At 41.0% G+C, this 13,822-nt stretch overlaps 1 protein-coding gene across 4 annotated transcripts in view; it reads left to right on the forward strand.

Moving 5' to 3' along the window:
* Positions 1-13,822, forward strand: part of LOC311050541 (A-kinase anchoring protein 13) — a 114,541-nt gene that overhangs the window by 61,172 nt on the left and 39,547 nt on the right. For all 4 annotated transcript variants that reach the window (XM_084064626.1, XM_084064627.1, XM_084064628.1 and 1 more), the window contains 4 exons: positions 481-583; positions 4,966-5,008; positions 5,257-5,368; positions 11,254-11,386. In XM_084064626.1, coding sequence (XP_083920752.1) covers positions 481-583; positions 4,966-5,008; positions 5,257-5,368; positions 11,254-11,386 — 391 coding nt within the window. The remainder of the gene's footprint in view (positions 1-480; positions 584-4,965; positions 5,009-5,256; positions 5,369-11,253; positions 11,387-13,822) is intronic.

Below are 13,822 nucleotides of genomic sequence, written 5' to 3' on the forward strand. Positions count from 1 at the left end.
ATCAGATTTGATGAGAATGTTTTTCACACAGATCAGCTTCCTGCTGATCCCACCAACTGTGTCCTGCATCATTTCCCTCATTTCCATCAACGCTGTCATCCTAAATCTTTCATTCCAGTCTTCAATTACTGTGGATGTGCGTGTACTGTTTAGCAGTTTGATTCTGTTCACCACTTAAACCCTATATACTTTGTTGACCGGGATCTGTTCTTGGTTGGCGCCCTCCTTTTTCACTCAACACCTCTGCCGAAAATAGTCGATGTACAAGCTCTACAATGCGTCTTAACTATGTGAGCATACCCAGAATAGGGATGCTTTAAAAAGCCATACTGTGTATTTGTATTTAATAGTGTTTAGAGAAGTTGTCAAAAACCCATTTATCTGGAATAGTTATTAATAGTTATGAATATATCAAAAATAACTTTTGGTTATATATGATACATACACACATGTATAACATGACATGTCTGCCTGTTGCAGAGGACCAGGAGGTATCGTCCATTGAGACACAGCTGTCCTCCATTGTCCCTGCCTCTCACCAAGTCTGTGTCCATGCTCACCATCAGCCAGAAAGACATAGAAGGTAAGAGCATGGATGGATGGATGGATGGATACACACACACACACACACACACACACACACACACACACACACACACACACACACACACACACACACACACACACACACACACACACACACACACACACACACACACACACACACACACACACACACACACACACACACACACAGTACATATGCATACATACAGTACACAGACTACACACACTTCTTTATAGTTAATTAACTTAATCTTGGTGTGGACGGCCGTTTATTCTGTCCTGACTCTAACCTGATTACTTACTTTTATTAAGTTGAAACTTCAGGACTATTGTTTTTTATCCCAGGGGGATTGGGAAGAAATGATCCACATTACCCCACTCTGCTCTGTTCCTCACCTGCCACCTGACCTTACACAGTGTGTCTGTTCCAATGACCATACACTGTGTGACTGTCCTTAAACTGTCTGTCTTCTCCAATGACCTTACACTGTCTGACTGTACTTTTAACTGTCTGTCTGCTCCAATGACCTTACACTGTCTGACTGTACTTTTAACTGTCTGTCTTCTCCAATGACCTTACACTGTCTGACTGTACTTTTAACTGTCTGTCTGCTCCAATGACCTTACACTGTCTGAATGTCCTTAAACTGTCTGTCTGCCACTCATATCACTGGAGAGATGTAGTGTATAATCACTAAACATCAGGTCTTTCACAATTAATACATTGTACATGTAAATCTCTTAGATTTGATAATCAATTAAGTGTAATTTTGATCATTAATACGTTTGTACTAAGATTCATTAGATGAAGATATCATTTTTGATCATCGACGCACTACGCCTTTGTGAGATTGAGTTAATGATGAGTTCATGCTCTGGTTCTTTCCTGCCCCCTTGCATCGCTCCAGCCTCTGGACAACAGCATCGTAAGAGGAGAGTCTCCTTCTCTTTCAACCTGTCCCCCAGCCTCCTGACCAAAGTTAAATCTCACTTTCATGTCGACTCTCCTTCTAGTGATGATGAGGATAGTTTGAGTAAGTATAGCTAATGGTAGCAGCCATCCTAAACTAGCAGAGAACCAGAACAGCCCCAACATCACAACTCTAGCTGCTTCTTAGTTGTCAACTCTGTTATTAGACTGCAGAATCTGTCTTTGTGTGTGTGTGTGTGTGTGTGTGTGTGTGTGTGTGTGTGTGTGTGTGTGTGTGTGTGTGTGTGTGTGTGTGTGTGTGTGTGTGTGTGTGTGTGTGTGTGTGTGTGTGTGTGTGTGTGTGTGTGTGTGTGTGTGTGTGTGTGTGTGTACATGTTTGTGTGTGTGTGTGTGTGTGTGTACATGTTTGTGCATGTGTGTTCACTCCTCAAGCAACAGGAACAGCCAGGAACTGATCATCCCTGGCTGTTTGATTTGCTACATTGTAATGTCACCTCGCTGAAATATAGTCAATGTCGAGTCAAATTGTACACCGGGAAAATCCATATGCTTCACAGGAAATGCATACAGTACAGTACTGTATAAAGAGGCACACAAAATGTCCAGATAGATGAAATGAAAGGATACAGTACAGTATGTAACGTTAAGTATAAAGAACCTGCAGTTGACATAAACTGTATAGAGGTGAGGGTTGGGGTAGACATAAGAGCCTAGGTTAGGGTGAGGGCTGGGCAGTGGAGAAGTGGGTATACTGTTCTTCATTCGGCTAATTCCCGTTAGGCCACATTATCCATCTGTTTCTATTCTCTGCATCTTCCTAGGTCACTCCAACCACCTGTATGTCTCTCTCTCTCTCACCACATCAATAAACCTCCTCTTTGGCCTTCCTCTTCTCCTCTTGCCTGGAGGGCATAATCTAACGTTGCATACTCTAATTACGTAAATTGAGAACATTATAAATAGAGATTTTGAAATAAAAGATAAGGGTATGTCTAACAGCCTATATAATAACTGAAATTATTTTTGTATAGTTATCTTGAGGTATGATGGATGATATATTGTATTCATTCCTAAAGGGGAAAGTCACAACAGGGGGCTGCCTTGTGCTTTAAAAAGTGTATCATCATCATCATCATTCTCCTGGTTCAAAGTACTGCAACAAATGTGCTATATTAACACCCTTGGTTGGCACTGCTCTGTGGCATTGTTTGCATGTGGCCTTGCTGGCCTCCTTGTTATTCACCTGGAATACCATGCACTTGTGCTGTTTAAAAGTTCATCCAAATTACACTGAGGAGAGAGTAAGGAGAGCTGAATTATTTAACCTTTGTTCAGAATGTCTTATAATCTGTCACTCAGAACCATTTGAAGAGGCTCATGCACACTTGTCATCTTTAACAAGTTTACACCCGCAAACTACTAGCCTCGCGTGGCCAGACAATATCACACTGCGTGTATTAAAATGCAATGCAATTTTGCAATGGCAGATTTGTCTGGCACAAGGCTAGCAAACTACTGTAATAACACTGACAAGACCCGCAAACAATAACACTGTGACAAGACCCGCAAACTATAACACTGTGACAGCTATTTTCAAGTGGAGAAGATGAGACGAGACAAGCTTAGAGAGCTGAGAGCAGCTCTGTGAGCGAGAGGCGGGGCTGTTTCAAATATTCAGAATCAATATGTATTGAAAAATATCTATTTGTGACAATGCTAAAACTGATTTCTAACTAGAAGTTATATGCAATGCCCATTGAAAAAGAAGTGGGTATATGGCATAGAACTTTGTATACCTTGCACTACACCACTGGGTCACTGTAAAGTCAAGTCATTTTCCATTGAAAATACTGTCTCTGTCTTTAATGGCAGTGGGTCAAGGTTTTGGAAATGGATGCGCTGAAGCGTGTTTGTGCAATCTGAAATACGTTGGAGGAGAAATTGAAGAGAAACAGGCAGCGGTTTGAGGCAGAACGGTGCACGGACGTTAGATGTCACACCCCTGTGCCATCCTGTCAGCTGGGCCTATTATGCAGACGTGGATTCGGCTCTGTGCCTACCTCCGCTGTCGGCTCAAAGAGACAGCACCACAATGACCCCCCGATTCTGTGTCTGTACCTTTTATACGAAACAGCGAGGCGGAATAACAGTGCAACATTCCCTTTGAATGGGCTGTGTGAAAGGGGCTACAGACCACTTAAAATACAGATGCACCCTTATCTCAACTAAAACACACACCGAAAACACCTTCTCTTGCTCTTCTTGGCTCTTTCATGGATCTACTACTGATCTCCGTTCTCTGTAAGAGCATTTTACTGTTGTACAGCTTTCATAAGGCTCCTTTTTTCTGTAAAACACACAACCAAAAAGCACCAACTACTCATCCTTTTTGATCCTTGTAAACAACACAGTGCACTTCCTCCCTGTTGTTGTAGCCGCATGTTAACTTTCTATTTTAACCACTTAAGCCATATGTTTTTCAAATAGTGCAAATAACCGCATTGTGGCGAGTTGTGAGCTTATATATCAGCTGTTTTCACTGTAATGACATGCCCAAAATAGGGAAGCCAGGATGAAAGTGGTTGATTGTCTGAATGTGTTGTTGCATACCAACACAGACCAGCCACCATCTTTTGAATATGCTGTTCTAAATCAGTGCAGCTGAGCCAAATTACATATTTGTGTGGATTTGATAGAAATGGTTCTTCGGGTGGAATGAGGCTTTTGTTTGCAATAAATGTTTGATTTGGCTTAAATGGGGTATTTCTTTTTACCCATAATCCATTTGAACTGCATTTTGTCCCAGCCTTTATACTGTTTCTCCATTTTCATATTTGGTGGAAACATTTTGTCTAGATTTTAATTCCCCAAAACAGCTATTTTTATTACACTGAATATTGAAAACTATTTTCCCAGCAGTATCCCTCAGTGATTTGTTTTTGTTTTGTTTTCATAATTTCACTGAGCTCTATTTATTGCTACATGGAATTGGCATTGTGATAACATAGCTGCGAGTACAGAATTCAGACTAATCAAACCAAAACCATTTCAGGTAATTCAGGGCAATAATAAGTCTTAATGAATGAATTGTTTATTTTGATTAATTACATTATTGTGTCCAGTCCCTGTCTCAACAGTATATTGATCATCAGTATGTAGTATATCTGGATGTCCCACAGAAACATTGTATTTCCATGTTTTTTTCATAAATGAATGTCCTATTTTAGATTTATTTGTAGTGTCATGGAAAAGTTGCAAGACTAGCCGGACATCAGTTCATCAGAGATGCAGTCATTCAACAGCAGCCCCACACGCACGCACGCACGCACGCACGCACGCACGCACGCACGCACGCACGCACGCACGCACGCACGCACGCACGCACGCACGCACGCACGCACGCACACACACACTCAGTAGAGTCAGCCTGAAGTTTCTCATTGTCTCCTTTTCCTGCTGGTTTCCAGGTATGAGGTCACTCTCCAGCACCACAGGATCACTGGACTACAGGTGAGTCATTCTGGGAGTGTGGTGTGTGTGTGTGTGTGTGTGTGTGTGTGTGTGTGTGTGTGTGTGTGTGTGTGTGTGTGTGTGTGTGTGTGTGTGTGTGTGTGTGTGTGTGTGTGCGTGCGTGCGTGCGTGCGTGCGTGCACAATGTTTAAGATGTTCTTGTATTTACAATACTGTATAATGTGTGTGTTCATGAGTTCATTACTCTCGCTCCTGTGTGTGTGTGTGTGTGTGTGTGTGTGTTGCAGTATATCTGAGGAGGAGCCAGGCCCTCTCAGAACTGACTTTGACGGGAAGAGCAGCACCAAAGTGGGCCGAACATTCAGCTACCTCAAGAGTAAAATGTACAAGAAAACCAGGGTAAGCAACCAGACAGCACTGTCTGTAAATCACTGCTTCTTACTCTTACCAGACAACACACTGTCTGCACAGTATATCACTGCCTGGCGTTCAAATGCAACAGTTTGACTCAGCTTTTACTAGGGTTGTACAAAAGAAATAACTGGGTGTAGAGTAGACCATGACCACTCTAGGACATGCACATAAGCAGCCAGGCTGTTACTTACTAGATGGATAGCTAGACTGGGCTGGGAGACCGTGCTTGTGTTTATTTAAACTGCGGTTGCAAAGTGTCTCATGCAGGATGCGAGTCAGCTTCTATCATTTCGTAATGCGGTTTATGCCAAGCCTAAAGGTTATTGCAGACACCTCCTCTGCACTGACAGTTACTTCCTCATCACAGTTTCCTGTGTAATGTGTTCTCTGAGTTCTGACTGAGATCCGGTGTTTTAAATACAGACAAGCAGCCACACAGTAGGTCAGAAACACATAAACAGACGATGTTACGATTCATGGAGAATCACAGCTTCTCGTTCAGGTGGAAGGCCTGGCAAGAGGTAACTGCAACTTTCTAATGCTTAAACCTATGCTCTGTCAAATGACTGTGTTGCATGCCAAAAGTAGCAGATTTACGAGCTCCACGACGCGCCGTGAGCCTGTAGGCTGGCTTTTTTCGGCGTGGGACACCGTCGTACGACAAAGTACAGTATAAATCGGGATTAAGGCGGTTTTGTTCTGTCTCAAATCTTTGGTCTGAACTAATAGTCTTAAAGTGTTGAGATTCTCTCAGAGATTCTACTGCGTTATTCCTCAGTGTTCAGTGTGAGTTCTGTCTTGTCTAATGTCCACAGGCCAGAAGACACTGCCTCTTACTGTATGTCTCTGTAGTCTGTCTTCTCTGTTTTAGATGGTTATAACTTATAAATCATTTCATGATTTTTAATAAGATTCTAAATACTGTATTTCAGCACTGGTATTCCAGGAAACTGAGCTAGATGTTTCAAATATTCTTAAACTGACACTGTGCTCCAGTTCTGCTTTGTGTGCAGACAAGCGGACAATGTTTCTGTATTCTGATTCTGTGTCTCAACATTGTGTCTCAACATGATTCTGATTCTGCTTTGAATTTGTAGTTCTTTTGTAGTCATTGCTGCACGAGGTAAGATCAAAATGTAAAAAATGCACTTACAGTATATACTGTACCAGTAAGCCAAAGTGGTTCTTTCAAACATTCTTAGGCACAATTGTGAGAATAGTGTTGTATGGGCTTTTTAATCCGTAGAGGTGTCCCACTGTTTTCTCACGTTACTACTGCAGGAAGTGAGATTAAAAAGATAAATGCAACTGTTCCTTTTATGTTCTATTACGTTGTATGTATTTATCTAAATCTTTTGTGCATGAGGCTTTTCTTCATTGCTTAGAAGCTTATTGTTGTCTTCTCATATTCCTGTAAATTGTTTAGTATATTCTGAAGCATGTCAGAATAAGCTCTACAGAATAATGTTTAATCCATAGAACATTATCATCTTTACGGAAAGTGAGAGTCCATTTTATGAATTATACTTATAGTCCATTATGTTGCACTCAATTTATTTTATCATGATAGCCAGATTTTTTTCCCAAAGGGGCTTCTTAAAAGTTTCTCTTTTATATGAAGTTATTTTTGCAGGAAGTTGAAATAAATGCTAAGATGTGAGCATCTTAAATGAGACTCGACGCTGCTTCAGTATGTAAAGTATTTGCTGAAGGGCTTGTTTTTGGCAAGCTTACTCTTGGTTTCTCTACTCCTTAGAAGCCTGTTGTCACAGAAAGTGGGAATAATCTGTACGAATTGTGCTGAAATTGCACAGATGGTTGTGAGTACTACTAGTTGCATAAATCGTACTAGCTTCTGCAGTTACTGGCGGTTTTCAATTCCACTAGACAGAACGTGGTCAGGTTGGCTAATAATTCCTTTTGCTTTCGAGGTCACCTGTTTCTCCCAGAGGGAGCACTCGTCTCTTTGCTGGGCTCCAATTATCTGGGAGCTGACTTTCACAATACCATTTAGGCTGTTCTTGTCCTTCACAGACAACCCATTGATCCAGAAAATAAAGTTAGAAAGCTTGAATGCTTGAAACAGATTGCATAACAGTATCACAGACATGAAAAGAGTATAGGTTCTGCATTAAGTTAACCTCGTGAACTCCTACAGTATATACTTTGGTGCCTGGGGTTCTCCGGGGCTCTAAACTTTGTCCGCCCCTTTATTCCCTCTACACCACATTTCCTTGCCAAAAGTAGCCTATCTACGAGCTTGTAGATCTGCCATTGTCGCCGAAATGTTCGCCCCCAGAATAGGGACGCTAGGGTTCATGTCGTTATTTCTTTGTTGTGATATTTGTCTTTGTCTTCATTGTTTCTACCGTTTGACTGTTTCTTCATTGCTATTCACAAGTACTGCGAGTTATGTAACTGGCAGTTTCTTGAGAATAAATCTTAAGAGTTTTAATGCTTGTATAATCATATGTGGGCCTTCCTGTGGTGAAGTACCTTGTGGTAACCTGGAGGCTGTTGAATGAAATGAAATGAGCACTAATTTGTTTGAGCACTGCAGTCCTGTCAAGCTGAGAGGCCCAGGGCTGGCTCTCCATTAAAAAAATATGGAAACTCCATTTTACTCATTTCCGCTGGGTTTGGGTGGAGTGCGTCTGTGAGAATAGGAGCTCTGTTCCCTGTACTGTACAGTACAGTACAGTACATCACTCTATAGTTCTCTATAGTTTTTTTTGCTGTAGTTTTGCTGAACTTTGATGCAGCTTAGAGCAGAGAGAGAGGGAGGGAGCAAACAGACAAACCTCCATATTCCATTTGTTTACCAGATTATCAGTGTCACTTTTCTACATAGTATCTAACTACAATCTGATCAAAGCAATCATTTGATATCAATCCCTCGGGAGGAGAGCGGCCTTATCACTTTTCTGAGTGTTTCTTCATTCAAACTAGAAAGGTAGAGTGGAAATCTCCCCCCGGGAGGCATTCCCTAATAATAGTGATGTATGTTATGTATGATAATAGGCATGTTATTACCAGTTGTACATCATCTCTACTGTCTTCCTCCCTTTCTCTCTCATACACGTTATTTGGCTGCCTCTCTCCACTTTCTTTCTGTCTGGGACATGTGATGAAAATGTATTGGGGTGGTGTGCGAGTATGAAGAGGCGCATAGCAATGGGGGGAAGGGATATAGTACAGGATTCTGATTCCATTATAACGGTGCAACCAGAGTAGATGAGCTATATGGAGACAAGCGCAACACGGGCTGCACTCAAGACAAGGCACAATCTAGTGATAATGATAATTAACTTCATTTATATAGCACTTTTCATACAGCTCAAAGTGCTGTACAGTACAGTAAAAAAAGAAAGAAAGATAGAACAGATAAAGAACTAAACCATCAGCAATGTGCTAATGTACTAAAAAAAAGAGCAATAAATTAAAAACTAAAACATAATTTTTCCATACAATGGAATCTTATAAGATGGTAATTAAAAGCGATGGGTTTTCAACTGCCGATTTAAAGATGTTGATTGAGCTTGGTTCATTTCTTGAGGGAATGTGTTCCACAGATTAGGGGCATAATTAATAAATAAAGTAGCGTCACCAATTTCCTTCCGGGTTTTGATTGTAACCTGCAGTAATCCACCTGCAGAGGACCTGAGTGATCTTAGGGGCACTGACATATACTGTATGTCAGTGGGTCAGTGAGTTAGACTGGTCAAAGCCCATTGAGTGCTTTAAACATAAGTAGAAAGACGTTGAAGTCAACTCTAAATGACACAGGAAGCCAGTGCAAAGCAGCCAAGACTGGAATGATATGCGCTCGCCTCCCAGTTGTTGTCAGTAGTCTAGCAGCAGAATTTTGAATTAGTTACAGCTTCTTGGAGAGGCCAGTAAATAGTGCAATGCAGTAGTCAAGTAGACTTGAAATTAAAAGCATTAATCAGTTTTTCAGCATCCTGCTGAGATAAATAATGACTGCACCTGTTTCTGAGATGAAAGAAGGCTGTGATATTTAATGACATTCTTCCACATAACTAAAGGACTTGTGTCATCATAGAAATAGGCCATTCTGAAGACAAGGTTACTGTCCTAGTTAAATCTAACTTGTGTCAATTATTTCTTTGCATTCCCATTATCCTTTGAAGACCTCAGATGCTAATACATTCCTTAAGCAAAGCTTCGAGAAGTCTTTTTCATTCAGAATTTTTAAACAATACCGTTTAACAAACTTTCATATAATATAATACAGTGCGTAGCGACTGATCTTCTCACTCCTCTCCTCAAACAGAGCATCCATGTTTCTGCTCTAGCCCATGTGCAGTCAGTGTACTTATATGCACATTTTGTACTCCCTCTCAGATTTCTAATAAGCCTTTAAATAAAGAATAAATACAGTGGGGGTCACTTCGACAAATAGACTGGTATCCCTGAGCAAGACACTTAACCCCTAACTGCTCCCCGGGTGCAGTATTAATGGCACCCACTGATCCTAATAGTTAGGATGAATACATTCAGAAGACACATTTCATGTAATGTATGTGCAAATGTACAATGGCACAAAATAACCTGAAGGAGTGGATGACTGACTCTCATAAAAATGAAAAATGAAAATAAAATAAAAACCCTTGGGTCTCTTCGATATAAAAAAAAACATCGGAATTCCACATTCTCTGGCAAACAGGCAGCAAAGATGGGCTTAAACTCAAGAATACAGCATACTGGGCAAAAACAACAACAACAGCCTTTAACATCCTGAGTGAAACAATTGGTTGTGCAACATTAACACAAACCAGTTACAGCCATTAGATACTAGTCAAGCAATTAACTCTCGATTAAATCACATGAAGTAAACGAGGCATCTCTTTATAAAATGATGCTTCCTGCAGTGCAGTATTCTTCTGCAGAAGTTATATCATTTCATTCTGTTGCGTTCCTAATGGTAAATCACAGACAGACAGTTAGTGCTCAGTTCTGACTACACTGCCAACCTTCCTTTCTTTTCAGCTTTCAATACATGGTCTAGTTTTCCTGGTAGGTCAGTCTAGCAGCCACTTTGGCAGGTAACCAACCATCATTCAGATGTCCTATTCTATTTTACTATCTGGCTATGGCTAGTATGTTAGTTAATCACATGAACCCTAGTGTCCCTATTCTGGGGGGGGACATTTTATGAAAATAGCCAATCTACAAGCTCATATCTTGACGTGTTGTGATTTGGTGTTGGGGGGAGGGGGGGGGGGGGGGGGGGGGGTCAGCTAAGTATAGGGTTGCGTACTCTACCAACCACTTTGTCAGAAAGCCAATTATTTCATGGTCAATTTTACCCATGAAACAAGTGCGATTGGCTGGTAAACGCTGATTATTTGATGCACTCCACCAGAAACTTTGGCAGCCAGGTAGCCGGTGATATTTTAGAGGTTCTTCTTCAAGTCATATTTGTTTGGTAAAAGACAATAGATGGTGATTTACTAGCCTGGCGTAGACAGACTATATCACTGCGTGGATATGAGTCTGGTGCTTCCATGTCGACGTTTTTTTCCCCAAGGGGCGGGAGCAAAACAACGACCATGAATTGGTTAGACCTACAACCAACTACCAATTACAGTCTCCCATATTCGAATACTGGGACCTGATTGGTCACACACGTCTTCTGGAGCAGGAAATGGATTCTCTATGGAGCGGTGCCAGACCCAAATCGCAGAGTGCAATTTTTTTTTTCACTTGCAGATTCGTCTGGTCCCAGGCTAGTGATTTACAGCCGTGAGGTCCTGTTGTATTTTATATGTTAAAATAGTCAGTGGTGAGAGTGATGTGTTGGGTTGAGCTCCTAACCCCCTTACTACGTCCCCTCTCTCCCCAAACAGGAGAAGGACAAAGAGACTAAGGACAAGAAGTCGGTGAATGGACACCTGTTTACAGCCGTCAGCTCTGGACAAGCAGCACACTGCACCCACTGCAACAAAGCCTTCAACAATAAAGATGCATTCCACTGCACACGTAAGTACAATACAATAGAACATTGGGTCTTCAGAGTTGCTACTGGGGGGGCTGCCAAATTGTGTTGTGATAGGAACTTTTTTTTTTTTTTTTTTGACCAAATTTGACTGGGAGACAGTCATCTAGCATTTTTTCATTTTCATTCTTTCATATCATATGAAAGCAGCAAATCATTGCAAAATGATGATATATTGGTTAATAAGATTGAGTGAATAGTTTTGAAACTACAGCTTATAGAACTGAAGTCAAGTTAAAACTCTTCAGTAGAGAAAAGACCAGTTGAATGGATCTCATTCAAAGATAGTGAACAGGGCTATCAATCCAATCATGCATAGCAGGATTTACATATCCTTTATCCGGGGATCCGGTGTGGAATTTTTAGGTACATTCAAAGATGTTTTAATTACAGTTATCCAGAGTGTCCTGCAATGATTTCAGTTCTTAGATTACCAACAATACAAGCAACAAACATTTAGAAGTTACAGGGGCCAGACAATATGCATGTGATTGTACAAAGACCCATGTAGGGGGAAGTGACGACATGCACTATGCGGTACGTGCTGGAACACAAACGACTGTTCCAGTAATAACAAGGCATTTAGCCAGGCATAAACCAGCCATTTGTTATAGACAGCAAACTGGCAGGACAGATTCCCCTAGGATTTGGCGTGCAACAGTTAATCAAACTAATCAATTTAATTGATTAAAAACAAGAAAAGAAAAAAAAAAACATTTTAATAAAATAATCAGTTTTGGAGGAACATTTGGATTTGAATGTTTTTTCCCCCCGAAAGGTTTTTGGGAAGAGCAAAAAACTTTGACACTCCTAGTAGGTCAAGGAAGAACCTACACCCCAAACTTTTCAAATCGGCCTCATGGTGGCGCTATAACAGCCTGCTTCACTGTTGAACCATAGGTTGTGCAATCCAAATATGTAGTTGTTTATAAAAAAATTAAAAATAAAATGTGCTTAAAATAACCTTGTTACTCTATCAATGAGTGAACCCCTACCTGTATGTCTATATCAGTGTCACATCAATGAATGAATCTTATAATGTCAGATAAATGTCTAACATTTCAAACCCAAGAATAGCTCTGTTTTTTTCCAATGAAACAACAGCCGCTGCAAAAAAAAGGGGATGTAGTTGATTGCTCAATGCCCCCCCCCCCTCACCGCCCCCCCAAAACACTTGCAAAGGGGGAAGAAAAGAAAAAAAGCGTCTCTCCTCACTTCCTCCCCTGGCTGGTCACTCATTGCCATGAACTCAGACGTTGAGTAAAATGGTTTTCATTGTTTTGCAGAGTCAATCTGTTTCAGATTGTGTGCAGGGCGTCAAACACCCGCTCTGGGGGAGGATTTTGGAGATTTGGATCTGAGAGCCTTCTAGCTCTATTGTGGTAGCAGATGTTTGGGCTATTGTCAACACTGCCAGATAGATAATAGCCATCCTGTGTCGGAGAGTTATCTTTGTACTTCTCTCTGCTGTTAATCCCACAGTTACTTTTAGAAGGAGTAGAAGGCCACAATGCCCAGACAATGTGCCTGTTCTCCTACAAGTAGCATGTGAAGTTCAAGTTACTGTGCCAGACACTAGCTACCTCAGATTACTTGGATTTCTTTGTCCCCTTTCTTGGGGGGGTTTCAAGGGGTCTTCAGCTACATTGATTTCACTATTCTTTCATGGGCGTAGAAGTTAGCCAATGACAGAATGTATAAGAGTGACTAGTAAGATCATATATTAACTGGAGGTCCTTGGCCTGATATACATATCAGTTTGGGGGTCTGTGATGTGAAAATCTTTGAGAACCACTGATGCTGTGATCCAGAGTGACTTGGAGTATGTAACCATAGAACAGCCTCCAAGGTGACCAATAGTAAGAAGTACAATGATGACGTTGTGATGAAAATATATAAATAGAAAAAGGTACTTATTTTGGAGATGATTAATTGTTTAATATGCTGTTCATTAGCAAGTAAATTACAATCAGTGTTTTATTATGTACTGTAGCTGTTAAATTCAAATCTCCTCTTAATGTGCTCTATTATAATAGTTCTAAAAGCCTAAAATGAAGCTATGACCCCTGGAGGGAAAGGTAATGAGATGTTCTGGATGCACAACACTTCTAAAAATGTTTCTCTTTCAATGTCTCAACATCTGCTGGTCATTATATCTGGGGGAACAAAACACATTTGGGTTATTTTCTCCTCTCCCTCCTCCTTTTAATAGACACATCAAATATTCCTGAAATGCAGTCAGAAAGGTTTTAACGTCTGTTATGTTTGCTGCAGCACTAGTTCCTGCCTCAGTTTCTGCACTGTGTGTGTGTGTGTGTGTGTGTGTGTGTGTGTGTGTGTGTGTGTGTGTGTGTGTGTGTGTGTGTGTGTGTGTGTGTGTGTGTGTGTGTGTGTGTGTGTGTGTGTGTGTGTGTGTGTGT

This window comes from Gymnoscopelus microlampas (assembly GCF_963454915.1).
Source record: "Gymnoscopelus microlampas genome assembly, chromosome: 1".
Classification (NCBI taxonomy): domain Eukaryota; kingdom Metazoa; phylum Chordata; class Actinopteri; order Myctophiformes; family Myctophidae; genus Gymnoscopelus; species Gymnoscopelus microlampas.